The sequence below is a fragment of the Leguminivora glycinivorella genome, chromosome 3, assembly GCF_023078275.1.
Source record: "Leguminivora glycinivorella isolate SPB_JAAS2020 chromosome 3, LegGlyc_1.1, whole genome shotgun sequence".
In the NCBI taxonomy this organism is placed as follows: Eukaryota; Metazoa; Arthropoda; class Insecta; order Lepidoptera; family Tortricidae; genus Leguminivora; species Leguminivora glycinivorella.
The window spans coordinates 9,849,577-9,871,649 of NC_062973.1; the positions used below are offsets into that span (position 1 = coordinate 9,849,577).

Consider the following 22,073-nt stretch of genomic DNA (forward strand, 5'->3'; position numbering starts at 1 on the left):
AGTTCCATATGAAAGAGAAATAGTTATAGCACATAATATTGTGAAAAATTTAACATTACCTGCTCTGTATCACTTTATAAAATCAAAGTTAAAACACTGACTTAAAAAAAACGTGTGGTTGGTGTCGGACAAAAACCTAACTGATCATGAACTTGACGAAGTTAGCAGCAGGTTGTTCGGAGAATCTTGCCACCCACAAAAAATACTTCTTACCTCTATTTAGCAGCTTTTTGTAGGCTAGTACTGTTAATATTTAATTTATGGCAACTTTTGTCTAACTCGGCGATGTTAGGTAGCGCAGACGAACATACTCGTACGAAACGTTACTGTAGAATTATTTGAAGTTATTTTGTAAAAACCAAATTAATGTTCGTTAGTAGGACATACTGGTGGTAGAACACAGACTCGTCTGAAACAATTGTAATTGACGTCATCAGAGGCATAACTAGAGGTCCTGTAATTTGCGGCGCCATCTGTCGGGCGGCAAACAAGCGGCGGTAACGAGCCAACGAGAGCCTGCGAGCGGCATCGGCAAATACCGTGAGGATGACTGTTCCACAACCAAAGTCTATTGAATTGTGTTTATGATTATGTACTTGGTTTTAATGATGTGTAGGTAAACGATCATGCTGTAGTTTTTTTATACTACGTCGGTGGCAAACAAGCATACTGTCCGCCTGTTGTAAAGCGAAATCTAGACTGATTTATTATATCGTACGATGATGAAAATTACTACATGCAAATTCACAAATCAATTAGTATTTCAACACAAGTCTGTGTTCATACAAGACAAGGCCCACTGGCCCCGTAGCCGAATGGCATTTCTCCGACGCCAAACGAAAGCGATACGCCGCTGGCTCTGTCGCGCCAATACGCAAGCGCGATAGAGATAGATATCTACTAGCGCCTCGTTTCGTGAGCGTTTCGTGAGCGATTGTGCCATTCGGCTAGCCACCCTGGTCCTGCAAAGGATTCATAATTATAGGTGCAAGCACAAATTGCTCGCCCTTAGAGTTGGTTAACTAAGGCGCCTAGCCTTATCAGAGATAACATTTATACTAGAGAAATTTCGTCGGGTACTGGGGTTCGGGCTGGCTGGTGGTCTAGTGGTAATGACGTTAGCCGCGTAAGCTGAAGAATGAGACCCAAGTACGATTCCCGGCTCGGCCACCAGTGGGCCTTGTCGTTTTTTCTTTCGTGTATGATATCTATTTCAATTTATAATTTACTAGCGACCCGCCCCGGCTTCGCACGGGTACTATACCTACATGTAAACCTTCCTCTACAATCACTCTATCTATTAAAAAAAACCGCATCAAAATCCGTTGCGTAGTTTTAAAGATTTAAGCATACATAGGGACATAGGGACAGAGAAAGCGACTTTGTTTTATACTATGTAGTGATAGTGATGAAGTGATGATAGTGATATATAGTAGTGTGACTACTTGAAAAAGAGCAAAATAAAAAAAATCAATAAAATAATTTGATTTGTTCCCTAGTTGTAAAGATTCATTTGATTGAAAGCGTATTTTATATAGTAAACTAACATTTTCCAATCGACATTGGCGACATTGCCAAAGAAATATCTGTCGACGGCCGCAAGCACACAAGTGGCGGTAACGAGTGTCCGCCGGGACACCGCGTCGAAGCTTCCGAGACAATACGAGTACTCTGCGCAATACCACAAACTACATGTTATTTAAACATGTAAAATCGGGTAACTCACGTAAAATTGTCGAAGGTAGCCAATGGTATCCCGACGCAGACTCAATGAAAATGCTCCTCGTTACGGAGCGAAACATGTCGAGCGGCCTTCGACAATTTTACGTGAGTTACCCGATTTTACATGTTTAATATGTCAGAGTCAACCAATTTGAATCCTAGGCCACTGTAGAACCTTTTCACAGGAAACGTCGAAGCATGTCGAAGTGACTTCTATGACAAATACATCACGGTGTCAATAAGACAGGTTTCTAGAATGGCCTAGGATTTAGCTGACTGTACCACATTTTTAATTAATAAGGGCTGCAGTTAGCGTGCAGTTTGCATAATTAATTATAATTCCCAAACAACTTGCAGTTGTGTTGCAATACTTGCAATCTTTCACTCTTCATCCTCCTTGCGTTATCCCGGTATTTTGCCTAGGCTGATGGGAGCCAGGGGTCCGCTTTGACAACTAATCCCAAAATTTGGCGTTGGCACTAGATTCACGAAAGCGACTGTCATCTGACCTTCCAACAGCTCCAACCCGAAGGGTAAACAAGGCCTTATTGGGAGTAGCCCGATTTCCTCACGATGTTTTGTTTCACCGAAAAGCGACTGGCGAATACCAAATGACATTTCGCACATAAGTTCCGAAAAACTTATTGGTACGAGCCGTTGTTCGAACCCGCGACCTCTTGATTGAAAGTTGTACGGTCTTACCGCTAGCCCACTAACGCTTCAACGCTTCAGGTTTGGTTAAACCATACTAATAATAACTCAATCAAACATTTAACTTAGAAGAGTAGTTATCACAAGGTTACTAGTTACTCTGTACTATCTGTAGGTTATAAGAGGGGCGGCTCACTCCGCGATTCTATCGCCGCGCTGCAAGTACATGCTTGCGGCCCCGAGTTCGCGGCCTAATCAGGGGTGGCGCGCGTTCTCACGGAACGCACGTTCGCACGTTCTATTGTTACTGTCCATCGCGAGTTGTTTTTAAGGTTCTTATGCGATGTCCGCTTGTGGAATGGCTAATAATGCTTAGTTAAATAGATATCATGAATAAAATAAATACCATAGGACATTTTTACACAGATCTACTATTAATAAGTACCCCGGAAAGGTTCAATAAGGCTTGTGATGTTGGAACTTAAACAAAAATATATAAATACTATAGATATACCTAGAAAGTACCCAAGACTTGAATATAATAGTATAACATTTTATCTGAGTATTCATTCGTTTTAATCCATAGGCATTAGGCAACCCTATCGCTGGACGTCGCGCACGTGCGGCTCGTTTCTTTGTAAGAATTTTGTAGGCATTTAAAAAGGCGGCATGTCGTGAACATCAAAGCAGTGGGCCTTCTGTACTTGTACTATTATATATTCTGTGGTTATAAATAGAAATAGAAGCTAAACCGACCACTATCCAAGCTAATAACAACTCCTCAAAGGGTTGGAGCGAGCGAATCAATGTTTATCAATGTCGGTACTATCTATCGGTAAGTTGACAAACCAATAATTTGCTTGCAACTGGACGGGGTGGTACGGCGACGAATCAAATGCTTTACTCCGTGAACATCGAGTGGTCATCTAATTTAAACCAAACCAGGATAAAGTAGTAGAAGTAGATAAAGTAGTAGGTTATTTGACTAATTTAGGTAGTTTGTTAAGGCTTTTTTATTGTTAAGGATTTTTTTTTATTAGTATTATGTATTAAACCTAGTATTCAATAGTTAAGTATTATATGTGTAAACCTAAAATCTTATGTAACCAGGACAAAATAATTATGTTTAACATTTCACCCACAAGCATTAAGTGGAAGCTGAGGACGCATTTTTTTATGTTTCAGATCTTATTCTTGTTGATCTGCTGCTACTGCTACTACATTTTATTGAGTTATATTTACCTGAATTTTCCGAGAAATAATAGAAATTAAAGAAAATTATAAATTATATATAATGAGGATTGAAACGTTTTTGTTTATCTGTTATCTACGTTGTTATGTCATCCAATCAGTATCAAACACAAGACAGACGAATGGAGTCAGAACTGATGCCAACTCGTCTTGACTGACTCTAGTTGTATCCCAAACTAAAGAAGTCTAGAATTGTTACAACAACGAAAGTTAAACTACCTACCTACTAAACAAAGAGGATCGAGTATTATAGAGAGTTACTGTCAAAGTAAAATGTGTAATCACAGAGCATAGACTGCCATCTCTCGACAGGCTTACAACTTTTGAACCTCAGTTTTGACAATTTGGTCCATATTCTTAGCTTGATATGTATTAAAATGTCAAATATTAATATAAGAGCCATCTAGCCGAGCCTACCCCAAAGGTGTAACGCCATCTAGGTCACCGTACCTTTTTCTGTATGGTTTTGAGATACTTTTTAGGGTTCCGTAGTCAACTAGGAACCCTTATAGTTTCGCCATGTCTGTCTGTCCGTCCGTCCGTCCGTCCGTCCGTCCGTCCGTCCGCGGATAATCTCAGTAACCGTAAGCGCTAGAAAGCTGAAATTTTGTACCAATATGTATATCAATCACGCCAATTGTTGGATAGGTATTTAAAAATGAATAAGGGTTTACTAAGATCGTTTTTTGATAATATTAATATTTTCGGAAATAATCGCTCCTAAAGGAAAAAAAAGTGCGTCCCGTCCCCCCCCCTCTAACTTTTGAACCATATGATTAAAAAATATGACAAAAATCACAAAAGTAGAACTTTATAAAGACTTTCTAGGAAAATTGTTTTGAACTTGATAGGTTCAGTAGTTTTTGAGAAAAATACGAAAAACTACGGAACCCTACACTGAGCGTGGCCCGACACGCTCTTGGCCGGTTTTTTTATCTTAGGATTTATCTGTCTATACGGAGTTACATATGTCTTTGCTACGAAATAATATGATTTATTATATGCAGAATTCGATCTGTTAGTTAAACACTAGTTATATAAAGGGACATGCACCCAGTATTCAAGTTCGCTCGCGTCTCCGGAAGGCTCCGCCGGAAGCGCCCGCCCTCGCCTTCCGCCCTCGCTCGCCAATCTATCCGCCCTGCCACATACTCCGGCGAGCAAGGGAAATTACTGCCCATTCAACTCATATTTTACATGTGCATTGGAAGCGCAGTTTTATCAAGAGAGATTTTCATGATTTATTTTTATCGACGTTCCGAGAAGTAATATATAATTATATAGGTACGATTCAAGCAAGTGCTCGATAAACGATGTCTAAATCACGTCACTTAAGTATAATTTGTAAACTCATTTCGCTCGAGATAGTCGGTACCCATATGTCGTCTATGAGAACGAGATGCACTGGCAAACATTACATTATTTAGAGATAGAGTAAGATACATAAGTAAGTTTGAATCTGCGAAATGGTACACTAGTTAAAATTTTAATTCTGCAATTTTAATGATTGTACTTAATCTCTTTTACTGTTTTAATGTTGGTACATTTTTCTACGCTTACTATAGCGATAGCATACATTTTATTATAGTTCGACTAATAGCTGAATATTTATTTAATATTACTAAAATTAGCAAGTACTCTGCAATTCTAAACAAATTAAAAAAATCCGTAAGACTTAGTTCAAAAGGATTTCCAGAGGGCAACTTAAACCATTTTTCACATTTCAATTAAATTTTCAGCTGCGTCTCAACTCTCCGCGCAATCCAGATCTCACGGAATACTCTACACATAAGAGTAATTTAAACTGTGGGTGATTGTGTATTTAATTACCCAATCATGAGTAACAGATGCAAATGTTATTTGTCTGTCAGAGTGTGTGTATTTACACAATTGGATGATTAATTTTACAGAACGAGAATAATATTATTAATGTTACATACTTAAATTGTGAGTAATCATTCACAATTTAAAGTTTTATACCAGAGTAATTAGACGTTAAAAATATACATTTTAATTTATATTTTGCGTGAATATCAAATAAGTAAAATGTTTTTGTTGATCTTTCTTGTTCTTTCTGCTTTCTATTATGACTGTGATAGCGTAAATCCACAAAGTAAGTTACATTTATTTATTTTTATAATTATATTTATAATGTACCTATAAAAAATATTATAACAATAAAACAGATATTTTTTTATTTTGTAAAACTTGTTATTACTTTTGATATACATTTTAATATATTTTGCGTGAATATCAAATAAGTAAAATGTTTTTGTTGATCTTTCTTGTTCTTTCTGCTTTCTATTATGACTGTTATAGTGTAAATCCACAAAGTAAGTTACATTTATTTATTTTTATAATTATATGTGAAAGTAGGCTAATGTGAAAGTAGGCTAATATTATTTTAAAATCCGATATTGTATACACTTTAAGGGTAATTTTGCATGTAATACCTGACCAAATGTAATACCAAACTGTACAAATGAACATGATTTACAATGGAATAAATGAATAAATGAATATATTTATAATGTATAAAAATATTATAACAATAAAACAGATACTTTTTTATTTTGTAAAACTTGTTAAGGCAATTTTTGATAAGGCAGTCTGGCTCTGTCGCGACAATATGCAAGAGCGATAGATATCTACGAGCGTTTCGTTTCGTGAGCGTTTGTGCATTCGGCTACCGTCCATGACGCTCGTTCAAAATGCATTAACTCCGACATAAATGAATCCGCGGCTCATGACCATGTAAATCGAACGTGGTGCAGTTTAAAACCTGGGGACCTACCGCGAACACCAAACTCCATATTCCGACATTTTGACGGCTATACCCATGAGCCGTCAAAATGTCTTTGACAAGAAATATTAGGACTTCGACATCGTATACACTAGTTTGTGATGGTCGTGAAGGTTTCCTCTCTGTGTTTTCCTTGAACGGAAAAGCGACTCGAAAATATTAAATAACAACTCAATAAGGTAACGGCGGCTATCAACGCGGGTATCGAAATCGACGTCCATTACCGCCGCATTTACAAATACGCATTTTATAGGCAAACCGACCAATTTCATAAAAAAAGTTACTCACACAAAGGAAGCCTGTTTAGTTGACTAACGCACATATAGGCGATAGAGAGTGTGAATGAAAGAAGACGCTCGCTATTTGACAGTTTTTGCCACGGGGCCGTGAGAAGAGGTTGTGTCATACTGACGTGTGACGCTAAACCTAAGTGAACTCTAATCTCATTTAGTAGTTTACGTAATAATTATGGCAAACAGGTGAAAGTTATGCATTTCAAATTATTGTTTATAGTTTTCTACATGACTTCTGAGTACTTTTTACGTATTGTTTAGCCTGGAAATGTGTTTAAAGTGGAAATTAAAAGACAGCGGTGAAAGGCGCCATTTCGTGAGTAGATTCTATTACTGTGGTATACCACGGTAATAGTTAAAGTAGTGATATTAGTTCTTTTTGCTTTATTTTAAGTATATGTGATCAGTTATATAATGTCTTACAGTTGTTTCAATCTTGATCTATTCACGCTATCAAAGAACTATTTACGCGGTATGAAAATTATTCAACAAAACCTTAATTTTTAGCAAAAACTTCATGACTGATTTCGTAGTTTCTATGAAAACCGTTAATTTGTCAATTTTTTTAAACATTGACATAAAGTCCGATGCTTACTTACCAGTTATGTACACTTGGTTTTAATATAAGGTTGCAATATTTTATTTTGATTTGTAATGAAAATACATCTGTATGGCTTTGTTTTTATGGGTCGGAATTAGATTTTATAATACTCCAATTTATGCCTATTACCGATGGTACGATAAGATAACCCTCGGTAATAGAATATATAAGAATCTATTACCGATCCATGCAATATTTGCTTGGGTCGGTAATGGGTTCCTATAGAAGTATCTATTACCGAGCGACATATTAGTCTTGTATCAAAATATGACATTTAGTATACCGTAAGTACAGATTTCTTAGGTGAAACTGAGTCTTCTGTGGGTATTCATAAAGGAGGATAGTATAGGTATATGTATTTGTCATAATTTGTATATTCAACCGTCGGTATTAAGCTCCGAATTTTGAGATGGGTTTCTATTTACCGATGGCAGAAAAACACTGTCATTCATACCCTCGGTAATGAAATCTCAATTCGCGTTAATAGAACTGCAACCTGTTCATTACCACGGTAATAGAAAATTTAGGTATGTTGGCTTCAATAATCATTTTATGACATATAATAAACTAAAATGATCCTAAAACTCTTCAAAACTAATAGTTCAATAAATACTCTTCCATAAAAAAAATATTTGTGGTCGTTAATGAGCTTTGATACCCTTAATTTTTTGGTATCTTTTGAAATCTGCCTAAGTACCACGTTAATAGGCGCCATTACCTTAAATATAATTATGAAAATTGTAGTTTCCAATACTTGATGCAACATACAATTGCAATAAAAGTCACTGACAGAACTTCTTTTTTTTAAGGGGACATGGATAGTGCTGTCAATTCTGAGTAGAACGAGTTCAAGAACACCAGATTTTGTGAATTATTTCCATATTTTTTTCTAAAATCGCCAAATTAGAGTGACAAAGAAAATAAGGCCGCAATTTACGCCTTCAGTTCGCGGTAGGCCCTCTGCCTCTGCCCTAATCTCACAGCTCCGGGCGTCGTCGAATAGCAGGTGCACGTGCAACTGGGTGACTAAAATGAATAACAACTATAGGTACATCCTCCAAGAATCCTTTGCTCCAAAATTCGCTATTGAAAACAATTTTAACAACCTTTGCTACGGCACTTAGGTAACAACACAATCAACATTGCATCGGGTAGAATAGATTCGATGCTGGAGCGAACTTTTTAATTAATAGTATAAGTTTGGTAGAGTGAGGTAGGTATCGTATTAAACGATTTATATCTGTATAGTTTTTTTATACAAAAACTTCTCTTAATAGCACACTAAAGTTCGCACATTCTGCGGTAGGAGAATTCACCAAAAAATTAGTTAGGTACTTATAAACAGCCACCCAAGGCGCTTCTGCGGTATGCGAACCAGAGTGTAAATACATAATATACTAACGTATGTATAAACAAAAGGAAAAAAAGGGTTATTTTGCTTTTAGAATCATATTTAGTTAAAAGGAAGATCAAAACAGTCATGTCATGTCAAAAGACGGACAGCCGGAAAAACTTCTAAGAAATGATGGAGGAGAATTGTAAGGGATGAACAAATCTGAAATTTTCATTTGGGTCGTTTCAATAACTGGCAATGTTCGCAACCCTAGCGCTGGTACAAAATTCATTAGCCGCCGGGCTAAATGCACCGGAGGCAAATGACAATGCAAATCGAGAGAAGTTGGTGCTCCTCAAAACGGTCCTATTAATCTCGCAGCTTTAGCCAGATAGCTCGTGCGATTTGTTACTAGTTATGAGCAGGGTTATCAAACGCGGGGTTATTTTATTAATGCATTGTACGTGTACGATCAGCGGAATGTTGAGAAAGTACATAACGCACTGTAGTATAAGCCTTGTAATTTTTCATGAATTCCGTGATCGCAAGCGTTCGACATTGTGACCATCATATAAAATAACCGCGCGCTTTCAAGGATTCCCTACAAGTGTTTTCTTGTCTAACAATAAGTATTATTGTATTTTTATGTACTGATGACGAAGTAACATTTATGTTTAATATCAGGGCTGCAGCTGTCATGTGCGCAAATAAAGCAGTTTGTAAACGGACACAACGTTCGTCGGCAGAGAGTCGCGCGTGGCGCCGTGCCACGGCAGCCTACGGCGTCCAACATGATATACATGGTAGGTTCTCAGCTCCGAATCATAAGTAAAATAAACACAACCTTCGTCGACAGACGGTCCCGCGGCAGCCTACGTGTTCTAACACAGTTCCGACCAAAGTCAAATAAAGCAGTTCGTGAACGTCTGTCAGGAGACGCTGCTGGCGCGCGGCGTCGTGCCCCGGCAGCCTACAGCGTCTAACATGAATATACGTGGTGGGTTCTAACCTTCTAAAGTCCAGCATCATCATCATAATTTCAGCAGAAGCCCACTGCTGAGCATTTAAAGTCACTCTCATCAGGTCGAACACAACGAGCCAACCAGTTCTTATCCGAACGGACATTCGGTCAACATTGTGACACATCTAAAGTCGTTTGTAACGGCACAGCTGCGAATCAAAAGTAAAATATAGCATAAGTATTTAAAGTCACTCACAGGTCGAACACACACAACAGTTCATGAACGGACACAACGTTTGTCGGCAGTGGGTGTACCGTCAACCAATTGGAACCCTAGGCCACTGTAGAACTACGTCATAGTGACGTTAAAATCAGACAGTAATAAACTGCGTGTCATTTTGACATGGTTATATAGGCCTAGGGTTCCAATTGGTTGACTGTACCATGTTGGACTATAAAGGTATTTCAAATTTTGGGAATTTGATGTGCAATGTCTATGTGTGAACACCGCCCAAAACGGTGACTTTCATGCTCTATTTAGTACCAAAGTAGAGTATATTCCTATTCACAAAGAAGTTAAAAATTGATTTATATATATGAAGTATACCACCAGTGTAATGCGACTAGGTTTAATCCGATTATCCGCCTAACATGTCATTTCACACTAGTTCTCACAACTTCTTTTCGTGCTTTGTTTTCAGAGTAACACACGCTTCCGCTTTAAACCCGCGTTTTGTAAAGTTTTTTCACAATTTTCTTAAGCATGTCTTGTTGTACCTACTTAACTATTAGTAATTTACCTCTGTACGTGTCACTACTAAACACTAATTTGGGTGTTACTAAAAACCATTGTCACCAGGCAGGCAAGCACGGTCGCGTGATAAAACCTCTTGCTTGTCGCTTTATTTGTAACGCCGTGTCGATACGGTCGCGCGACGTCACTTCCATATCGAAGGTTTGATTTCGTATGGTTTAATCGTACCGTCGCCATACTAGCGTAGGGACTAATGCATACTAGCGCACGCCCGCAAGTCGCTACTATACATACGCATGACATTGATTGAGTGCAATTCAATGCGTCAAATACGTAAGCTCTTTTTATTAATACAATCAATTTGAACTGCTAATATACTTACATACAAAACTAATTATGAAGTTAATGTTAATGGCGGGTACCTCATTTGCGTCAGCAAACAGCTGTGTGAAACTGAAACAAACAATATTGTTTGAATACACCCAAAACAAGGTTAAATTAATGTACTGAAACAATGGATAACGTTATATAGGTAGGTCAGTCGACTACAAAGAGATGTATACATTTTTTCACCTTATTACAAAGCAATAAGGTGATAAAGTGGATATCTGTTTGTAGTCGATTGTACATTTAATTTATGGTAGATTTCGAACATCGTTCATGGTGAACCAGTTGACTAAAGAAAATTAAGAATGTGGAAAACTGCACATATAGAAAAAAAAACATAAACATTAAGCAGTAAATGCATTCATAAACGTATTATGGGCTTCTACAGTTTTATTTCATCATGACTAATGTAGTAAAACACGCGAGCTAGTTCAACACTGATTTTATTATAAGAATGTTAGGTAGGTACAGTATTTTACAAATACCCTTAACTAATATAATTACTACAACTAACTATGCGCTAAGCAAATATTTTATTAGGTGAAAGTACAAACTTTATCGAATTTTATTTTATTTCAGGTTTGGGACGAAGAACTAGCAGAAAAAGCGGCTAAATGGGCTGAACAAGGGATTTTCGGTCATAATCCTATTAAAACCGTTGGTAATAAAACTACCTTTTACTAGACTTTTTGAACGGGGTTGAAACGGGAATATTTTGTTGTGTTACTATTAATTGTTTTCGAGCTATTTCTCGATATTTCAACACAGCATGCGCATGTGATGCGTGGCAGATTAAAAAAATACTGATCTATTTTTTCCATAAAAACATAATCTTCAACATCCTCCATGTAGGTATGTATATTCACATTATGGAAAATGGTTATAAACATTCCGATGTATTATTACTATAGCAGCGTACGTGCGTACGTTCGACTTACTTCCATTCTTTAATTAAGTATTTAAAAAAAAAACATCTGTTTTCATACATAAATTTTACGTAAAATGACTACCACGTTTATATGGAAAGTCGACTTCGCATCGCTCTTTTCTTTCTTCAGTTACCAAACGTGGCTACCAATCGGTAATGGGGAAGTCCCAATTTGAAGTCAGTTACGAATTGAGATTTTTTTCCCGTTTCGAAGCTGGTTACCAATTTTTAGTTACGAAACGGTACTAAAGGTAACCGTGAATCATTCAAATCTAAAATTGCCATTTGATCAGAAATAAACGCCAACTACAGACTTCCCAATATGGTAATACTCAGGTACATTAAGTTCAGCTCTTGACGAAATGAATATTCCCTGAATTTACGATTGCCGACCTAGCCGAGGTGACAATCGTAGATGTTTCGTGGCGATCGAAACGTAGCCTGACTCTGTCGCGTCACTACAGAAGAGCGATACGGAGCTAGCTACGATACACTTACGAAGCGTAAGCGATTATGACGTTGGCTAGGTACCCAGCTATCATTTCAATTAGGATCAGACTTCTTGAAATAGCCCCGAATCGGAGACTACAGTCTACTTTGTAATTCAGATTCATCGTAAAGTTATTATTATCGTCGCTTTTCCTAGTTTATGAGGATGGTTAGATTGGTTAGTAAATAAAGGATAAAAGCGTGTTTATATTATCCGCCTTTTCACAATTATGCCCTACTAGCTTTTGCCCGCGGCTTCTCTCACGTTAGAAAGAGACAAAATGTAGCCTATGTCACTCTCCATCCCTTCAACTATCTCCACTTAAAAAATCACGTCAATTCATCCCTCCGTTTTGCCGTGAAAGACGGACAAACAAACAGACACACACACTTTCCCATTTATTATAATATTAGTATGGATATAATACGTATAGCGAGACGATTTGGAATAACAACACCGTCACTGACGTTAGAACAAAGTTTATTTTGTATCGATCCGAACATAGTACACAAGGTTTGATTACTAAATAAACGAATCCAAGCTATATTAGTTAAAACGTAACAGTTAGGGCATGCTCCCGGTATTTCCCGGTTCTTGATTTCCCGGGAAATCCCGGTAATTTAATCACGGTAAGCAAATTTAAACCCAACATTCAAAATGACTAGGTTGTAATTAGGTACGAGTTCAATTTGTTATGACTTATGATAAACATTAAGATTAAACTGACAAACAACGTCAAACTCGTAACGGAAAAAGTATCGTCCAAGTAACCAGCCAGTATTAATACCCCTAAATACTGAAAAAGGTAAGCAACCTCTAGCAATGTGATATACACAATGTCGCATTACGAATACAATAGAATGGGCACGTAAAAAATAACTAATAATACAAATTAAACAAAAAATATTACCCCCATCAAGATACATCATGCAGATGTAAAAGGTGTCGCCTATGAATGATGTCGAGTCTACATCCGCTATCTCATTTTTGAAAAGTATTATTTAGTTATTACGATTTTTATTACAAGTACAATTTTATTCAAAGTAAGCGAAGAGACTATTTACATTGTACGTACATCATGTACAGTATAACAAATATATATATATATATATATATATATATATATATATATATAGCCAGTGTCAAAAATATTACCTGTAAATTAAGCCTGTAATTTGACTACCGGTCTAGCTAGCGCGTAGTGACCCTGCCTGCTACGCCGCGGTCCCAGGTTCGCATCCCGATAAGGCCATTCATTTTTGTGATGAGCACAGATATTTGTTCCTGAGTCATGGATGTTTTCTATGTATATAACATACATACATACATACAATCACGCCTGTATCCCATAAATGGGCAGGCAGAACACATGAAACTACTAAAGCTTCAGTGCCACTCTTGGCAAATAAGGGGTTGAAAGAAAACGAAACTGTGACATTGCAGTGACAGGCTGCCAGCCTCTCGCCTACGCCACAATTTAACCCATATCCCACAGTGGTGAAATTCTTAACCCGTCACCACACAGGCCCACAGGATGTATATAAGTATTTGTATATTATATTTATCGTTGTCCGAGTACCTGCAACACAAGCCTTTTGAGCTTACCGTGGGACTCAGTCAATCTGTGTAAGAATGTCCTATAATATTTATTTATTTAAACTCTTGTATACATATTTTTGTACTTTACCAGTTTCACAATCAGTGAATTGAATTGCGAAACTGGACGAATGTGAATGTCACCCCTTTGTCTCTTTGTAGGCTCACAAAGATGGGGCCAGATAGGCGAAAATGTGTTCATAAATACATTGCCGAGGCCGTCCTATGTGCCAGTTATTCCGAATATCGACGAGGCCCTGGACGACTGGTTTGGGGAACACGCAAATTACGGATTTGAGCCGTACAGCCTGACCACGCCGCGACCTATTGGACATTATACGCAGGTAATGCGAAATAGACAGAACCCACAATAATACTACAAGTCAATAGTTTATTTTATAACTCCCTAGCCACGTCCTACGATAGCATAGTATCCAAAAAATATGTGCAGCAGACGGTTTGAGGATACTTTACAAAATTACCTGTAATTTAAGTAATAGTCAAATATTGTTTTCTTAATTTTTTTACCAATTACATAAGTTTAACCTTGATTATAGTCTATAATCATAGATATTTTACTATAACTATAATTGTATTTCAATGACTGTACGTTCGTATTTATGCCTAAGTATTTTTCAACACCCAATTGTTATAAATTTTATATAACATTGTGTAACAGGCACAGCGCGATGGCATTGACATTACGCTGTCCCTGTCACACAATTTTATATAACATTTACAACAGCCAGTGTCGGAGCGGGAGCACCATAAATATATAACATACATACATACATACATACAATCACGCCTGTATCCCATAAAGGGGTAGGCAGAGCACATGAACTACTCAAGTTTCAGTGCCACTCTTGGCAAAAAGGGGTTGAAAGAAAACGAAATTGTGACATTGCAGTGACAGGTTGCCAGCCTCTCGCCTACGCCACAACTTAACCGATATCCCACAGTCGACTTCTACGACACCCACGGGAAGAAAGGGACATAATTATTTTTAAAATCGGGACTTAATCGCGTATGACTACATATGCCACATACGGTCTTCTCCGAGACCACGGGGACAACGCCGTCCCTGAAACGTTGGAGGTCAGTTTAATATATAGTCATACGCGATTAAGTCCCGATTTTAAAAATAATTATGTGTAATAATCGTGAAAGTTTAAATCACTATAAATATAGTTGTGTGAATTTTAGATGGTGTGGGCTGAATCCACTCATGTTGGCTGCGGGATCTCGCAGAAGAAGGAAAACGGGTGGACCACTACGTTGACTGTGTGTAATTACGCCCCCACGTAAGTTACACCTTTTTGCACTGGACTAATTAGAATTGTTTGAGTTACAAGCAGAGGCGAATGGAACTTTTAGAAAATACTGCCGACGAAAAGTTCTACTCAGTATGGTGGAATATAAATGTGTAGGAACATATTTAAAACACTATAGCGAATAATCAATAAAATAGAATACCAAGGGCCACTTTTTTATTTTTTTTTATTTTTTTTATTTATTATAAACTGACCAGTGATTGACCTTAGTCGCACCTGATGGAAAGTGAAGTGGAATGCGTTCACGCATTCCCCCAGCCTTCAAAGGGGCCAAGGTCTTACGGGGGATATGTGGGACTCGCTCCATCAACCTGCTGCTCCTCCGAGTGAGGAGCGCGGGAGGAGAATACCCACTAAACCACTCCGGGCATACAACTTGTCTGTTCATAGGGAGGGAACACCGTGGGCCCAATTGTGGTCATTCTCCACAGTACCAAGGGCCACTTGCACCAACGAAAATGGAGGGTTAACCGGAGGGTTAACCCACCATTTTATATGGAATTTAACAGATGACAGCCCACTAACCCTGAGTTAAGTGGTTGGTGCAAGTGGACCCAAGTCAATGAAAGAACTGACTGAAGCACTGGCAAATTACGTATTTTATAATAAAATTAAAAAGACATCAAAACTTCTACTATTGACAGTCATTTAGTTAATAGGGTTAACAAGCGCGGATCCAGCTTCGTGCCCAGGGGGGGGTCACGTGGCAAAGGCCCGGGGCTCCAGGGGGTCACGTGGTCTATTTGTATGGCCAACTTAGGCTCCAGGGGGGGGGTCATGACCCCCATGACCCCCCCCTGGATCCGCGCATGAGGGTTAAAGTGGTCAATCGATTTCATTCGAGACACAAAACTCGCAACTGTGGGCGTAGTGGCAATAGAGAGCTAACTACGTTACCTATGACAACGATCGCGTAAAGTAACGTTGGCTAGGTAGCCAGGTACTTTACTCTTCAATTTAAGTAAAAGCGCGTGTAAAACACCCACAACTCAAAGTCAAGTTCTTTCCTGTATTCTCCACTTTTTAAAATAAATCGTACTAGTACATTGAACATACTGTAGTGTTGAACAACTAGCAGTTAAGTCGCAAAGTGCCTTACTATTCCGTGGCAGCAAATATGGGGAAATGTAACTGTAAGCAGCAAAGTATGAGTTGTTTTCAAATGTAACTGTAAGTAAATAAAAGAGTTCGCAAAAACTTGGTGAAACGCAAGCGAAGTAGTTTATTGGTCTGAGCGGCTGGCCGGCTGTTCCAGCGGGCTGCAGGTTCAAATCCTGCCGGAGGTGTGAATTTTTCCTATAAAAATTCGCTCACTGAGAGAAATTTGTGTTGTGAATTTAACAAGTTCGACTTGTTGCGGGTTTATCCGTTTGAATCAAAAGTATTTTAAAGTAAACGGAATAAATCACAATATTGATGATACAAGTCGAATTTGTTCGAACAACAAGATCAAACTTGTGAAAAGATATTTGATTGAATCAGCCAAAAATATGTTTAAAACAATATGACTGTGTCGTGTTGCTTTTATAAAATCGACTTGTTGATTCAAATATATTGTTGATTCAAATGACGAGTAACTTGTAGAATGTACTAGTTTTTAACAAAATCTAACTTATTGTTTCAACTAAAGAGCACGTAGGCGCTATTATAACCAAAAAAACTTGTTGAACGAACATGAAAACTGGTTGTTTTTTCTCTCATTGTGTTAAAAATTTGATTTGTGTTTTTTATCATTTCATGCTTGTCTAATGGCAGCATATGTGATAAGGGCTATTCGATATAGACGGACTGCAACCAAACTGCCACCTGTATGGGAACTGGGCATTTTCGCGAAAAAAGATTCAAATACTTTTTTTTTCTCAAATAGGTAAATTTAATGTTTTTCCTACTCAGAATTAGGTACGAGCCGTTTTCATCGTACTAGGCGGAAAAAAGCGTCCCAAATTTTTTCCACTTCGTTACCATTTTTCAAACACTTTATACCTACAGCGGTTACAAAGTGGAAAGTATGCAAAATAATAGAAAATTTTAGGACTATTTTTTTGTCTCTTCTTTTTTGTTCTGGATTGAAAGGGCTCGTGATTTTGAGTAGGAAAAACATAAAATTTACCTACCTTAGAAAAAATATTTTTGGTGATTGTTCTCGCGAAAATGCCCAACTGCACTAAGAATGAACTTCGTTTTCAGAGGCAACTACCTCGGCCAAGTTCCTTACAGCAGCACCGGGGCCGCTGGCTATCTTCGATGCGTGAACAAAACCTGTCATAGACCTTATGGAAATTATTGTTAAGTGGATAGGGAACTGTTTCTTCAAACGAACGTATTCATAATTTTCCTCTCGTAATAAATGTCATCTTTTGGAAGTATTTTTACTTTTTTACATCCCTTTACTTGTACTTATTTATGTTTGATTACAATAAAAAAAACCGAGCGGGCAAGCATGGTCGCGTGATAAAGGCTATCACGCCAGGCTGTCCTTTTCGCAAAATTTGTTTTTTTTCTATCAAAACCTGACCAGTGTGATTGACAAGTCGCACCTGATGGAAAGTGACACAACGCCGAACGTGAACGTGTGAACGTGTAAGTGCGATAGGGACGCAATGACGCGATAAAGTTTGCTACGCCCGTAGTGACAAAATCATATGCCGGGTGCACCGGATGGTTTCAATTAGGTATTTGTATTGAATAAAGCTAAAGGCAACTGCGTAAGCTAAAGCAATAAGTGCAATAACCGTAAGTGATGAAATCAGGGTACGTAGCTGAATGGCACAAACACTCACGAAACGCTCGTAGGTATCTATCTCTATCGCTCTTGCGTATTGGCGCGACAGAGCCAGACTACCTTTCACGGCGTTTCGTTTTCGTTGCGCGTCGCAGAAACGCCATTCGGCTACGGCACCTTTATTTGTATAATAAGAGAATAAAATAAACACAAAAAGCTAATAACAAAAGCTTTTTTTTTTTTTGGATAGGAGGCAAACGCGCAGACAGGTCGCCTGATGGTAAGCGATCACCGCCGCCCATGGACACCCGAAACACCAGAGGTGTTGGAGGTGCGTTGCCGACCTTTAAGATGGGTGTACGCTCTTTTCTTGAAGATTTGAAGGTCGTATATCGGTCCATGATGTCCATCTGAAGAGCTTTCTTCATTCTATGACAAAATGATTTCAATTAATTAAAATAAGAATAAGTCACATAATGTCACATCACAACTGGATAACATTACAGACGCACAAAATAACAATAAATAAAGAAATAAATTGAAAGAATTAATAATGAACGAAACCCCGATTGTTTTTCTGAAAACAAAATCTTCTTAATCAGAATACGAAACCGAGTATTCGTTTACTATTTCAGCTAAGTACCTACACCTTGTACGTGTTTAAGTTTAAAAAGTAAAGTAAAAAGTACCAGTGCTCGATAGTACCTATACTAAGTTAGTACCTACCTACTTAGATGTCACTTTCAATCTTAGGTCATTGTTACTAATTTTACCTAAGTGTGACAGAAGGTTGTCATCTACGAGTATTGAGCGTTAGCGTATCGGCCACTGGTAGGTACTTCCATAGAGTAGGTATATTGAATAGTATGGTATAGAGTCATCAGTCAAGATTTCCGAATGCAGCGCCATCTATTATTAAGTTACGACAACTTTTCATGTGACTTTCCATGCCTAAAGTTTCCTAGCACATGAGACATAAGGACCCTTTAAACATGGAACGCTACATATTTATGGCGGAATTTCTAAATAGGTTTGATGTTTTCATTATGAATCTGAGCAAAAAAAAAAGGAACTTATTTTCCCAATTCCAAAATTAACATCAATATTTACAATTTAATTACATAATTATTTATAATTAACTATAGAATATCGTACGCTAGATTGCAGGCGGTACAGCGACATCTAGAGAAAAATTTGGACATAAAAAAATACTTATACATTTTACGACGCCAAGTTGTAAGCCAGTTTGCAGTGGTAACAGTGACATCTATGTAGTGACAACTTGCACTACGGTATATTTGTACCACATTTGTACGCGTCAGTTTGCGTTAAATTGTTTTTCACGCCCTCTATCGTTAACTTCCCTAAACATATCCTAAGTACATCGGATTTACTATTTCTTTTGAATGAAAACACCGCGGGTACTTCTACCTTACTGTTTCAAAGACATAAAATTGTGAACACTTTACAGCAGATGTTTATCTCTACATGGCCTATCAAAATTTTAATTAATGGCTGCTTAAAGTAAAAAAAAACCCATAACATCGCACAAGACAAAGAAACATTTGAGGCACGAAATAAGTTTCTATTTACTGAGGGTCCTTAAAACAACACGACTGGAAGGTAACGTCAATGGATTGTTCGTGATCTCTTAAAGTCGTTCTACTGAATAAACTTCAAAGAAAATATATAGGTACCTTACAAGTATCAAGTCAAAGGTATATTTTACATAAGGGAAAAACATGGGTCACTGAACAATACGGGCCATACATTTGTTATGAAGTGCTTTTATGTTACAAGTTGTAACAAGATTGACATATTTTCTATATTAATAGATATACAGTTCTTGTACCTAAGCGTAAGTGCGTTTTCACATTATCCGATACGATTTCGGATGTAGCACCTATACATTAAAGGCGCCATCTTTGATTTTTGCCTTTGACATCCTCCCTAGCTCAGTAGCTCCCTACATCCGATATCGGATCGGATGATATGAAACGCTCTAAAGCTTAGCTTACGTTTTATTCCTTCCAGCAGTTACTTCAATGGGTAATTTTATAATAATTTAATTATAATCATACTTTAAAATAACTTCTGTAAACTGTAATATTTTGGGCAACAGAATCAATGTTTAATAATTGTTCACACTGTATTTTAATTATATAGTTAATATGTTTTCTAGCTTTTATGATCATGACATACAAATGCAATACTGGTCTCCCGCGGTACAGGCCTAGCCTTGTGCGGAGACCCCTGGAAACTTGTGTTAATAATAATTAGGCTATGCACATATGGATGTAAACGTTTATTGCAACTAAACGAATTTTTATCTTTTTTAGCATCCTTCCTTACTTTAGTACTGTACATAGATATCAATAATATGCTTTTCGCATGCATGACCAACTATCGTCAACAAATAAGTGTGCTACGGCAAATGGTCTAATCTAAAATAATATTAAAGTTTTGAACACAGGCCTGTATTATTTCAGTAAACGATTTTAAAACTAACTCGTGCGTCCATGAATATGCAAATTGACCTTTTTCGATTCAACGCCGTGATGTTTGGCCGATAAACGAATTTTCGCGAATATACACAAAAACGACATAGCGCAGTTTTTACGCAGCTTCTGAATGTATACGCACGAGCAGTCGAGCAATGAGGATCGACTACATATATAGAGAATTACTGTTAAAGTAAAATGTGTAGTCACAGTGCGTAGACTGCCACCTCTCGACATAGGATTGAAACTTTTGACCCTCCGTTTTAACAATTTGGTCCATATTCTTAACTTAACACGTGTTAAAATTGACAAATATTCATCCAAATCATCCAAACGTGTAGCGCCATCTAAGCGATCCGAACATTTCTCTTGATGGTTCCGACGTACGTGTTTTTCTTAAACTTTATTTGTCTATAGGAGCTATAAAAGTACATTATGTCTTTGATGCAAGTAGCATTATTTAAGTAGTAAGCAGACTTATTGAGAATTTACACTACTACAACGAAATAAAACGAATTTATTAAATCATCACTTATCTTTGCTTTTAAACTTGGTAATGACTGTAATCGAGGTTAAAAAACATAAACATTTACGATTTGGGACGATTGTTTAATACTATAAAACCTACATTTTAATTCAATCGGAATAAGCTAATCGAAATATGGCGAATCGTTATGAACGAGACTTCGAAACAGACGCGTTCCATTTCATTCTGTTTACGACTCATTACCTTTTTCAAAGTATAAACATGTTTTGTATGACTAAAATAAAAGCAATTACATATGAACATGCGAGGAAAGAGGGTGAAATAATCAATTATATCTGCAAACTGGACGCCTATAATAATATATGTATAATCAGAAAGCAAATCTCGACGTGGGGGCCAATGTAACTGATCATTTTTTTCATTATTACACTATGATGAGTTCTACATGATGTATCCACTGAACATGCCTACCATATATAACCGGTGGACACTCTATTTAATAATGCAAACATTGTAAAACATGAAAAAAATGGACCGGTTCCATTTGCCCTCCAGTCGAGATTTGTCACGCTGTACCTTAGGCAAAATGACGGCTCAGATCATTGGGATTTCAATGGAATCTACTGCTATTTCTTAACTACCGACTTCTTATTGGTGCAATTATATACAGGTATATTAGGGAAAACTGTATCTTTTTTATAATGATTTGTTTCCTTTATTTCCTAACTGGTTTTACCAACGCTTGAGTGAATCCATATTTAGTATCGTGTTGTACGGGACTTTCCTGATATACGAGGAAGGCTGAGAAGGCTCGCATCCCGCATCCCGTGCGATTCTGTTATCACAATTGGATATGGTTTACATTGTATATCTTGCTTTGATACAGTAAACACCTCATTCCAAAGATTATTAGCGTGTCAAATGAACAGTAAAATCCACTGAGATGTCCGTCTTTTATCGCAGCTTGCAGCTTTCAGGCGTCAATTTTTGTAAGTTGAAGGCAACAAAAATATTAAAAATGCCTTGGTACGTGATATTTAATTGCAACAACACAAAAATTATGAACACTCAGGTGCCTGAGACATATTTAAAATCACAGGCAAGTAACAACTTCAGTACAAAATGTGACACGCTCGGCCCCTACCTATACCTACAAATAGATGAACTTGTTTCTTCTATTTAAATCTAGTTCTGTGCCTCATTCAAATGGTCTGCACAGTGCATATCATTCCAGACCCAGAGCAGAGTCCAACTGGGGA

The 22,073-nt window shown here is 37.5% G+C and overlaps 1 protein-coding gene across 1 annotated transcript; it reads left to right on the top strand.

Annotated features, from left to right (window-relative positions):
• Positions 1 to 5,587: 5,587 nt before the first annotated feature.
• Positions 5,588 to 17,467, top strand: LOC125224879 (venom allergen 5.02-like). The gene is made up of 6 exons (XM_048128382.1): positions 5,588 to 5,737; positions 9,339 to 9,457; positions 11,336 to 11,417; positions 13,933 to 14,114; positions 14,977 to 15,074; positions 17,292 to 17,467. Exons 1-6 carry the CDS (start codon positions 5,671 to 5,673, stop codon positions 17,392 to 17,394), a joined length of 651 nt encoding a protein of 216 aa, XP_047984339.1. The 5' UTR covers positions 5,588 to 5,670; the 3' UTR covers positions 17,395 to 17,467.
• Positions 17,468 to 22,073: the final 4,606 nt, after the last annotated feature.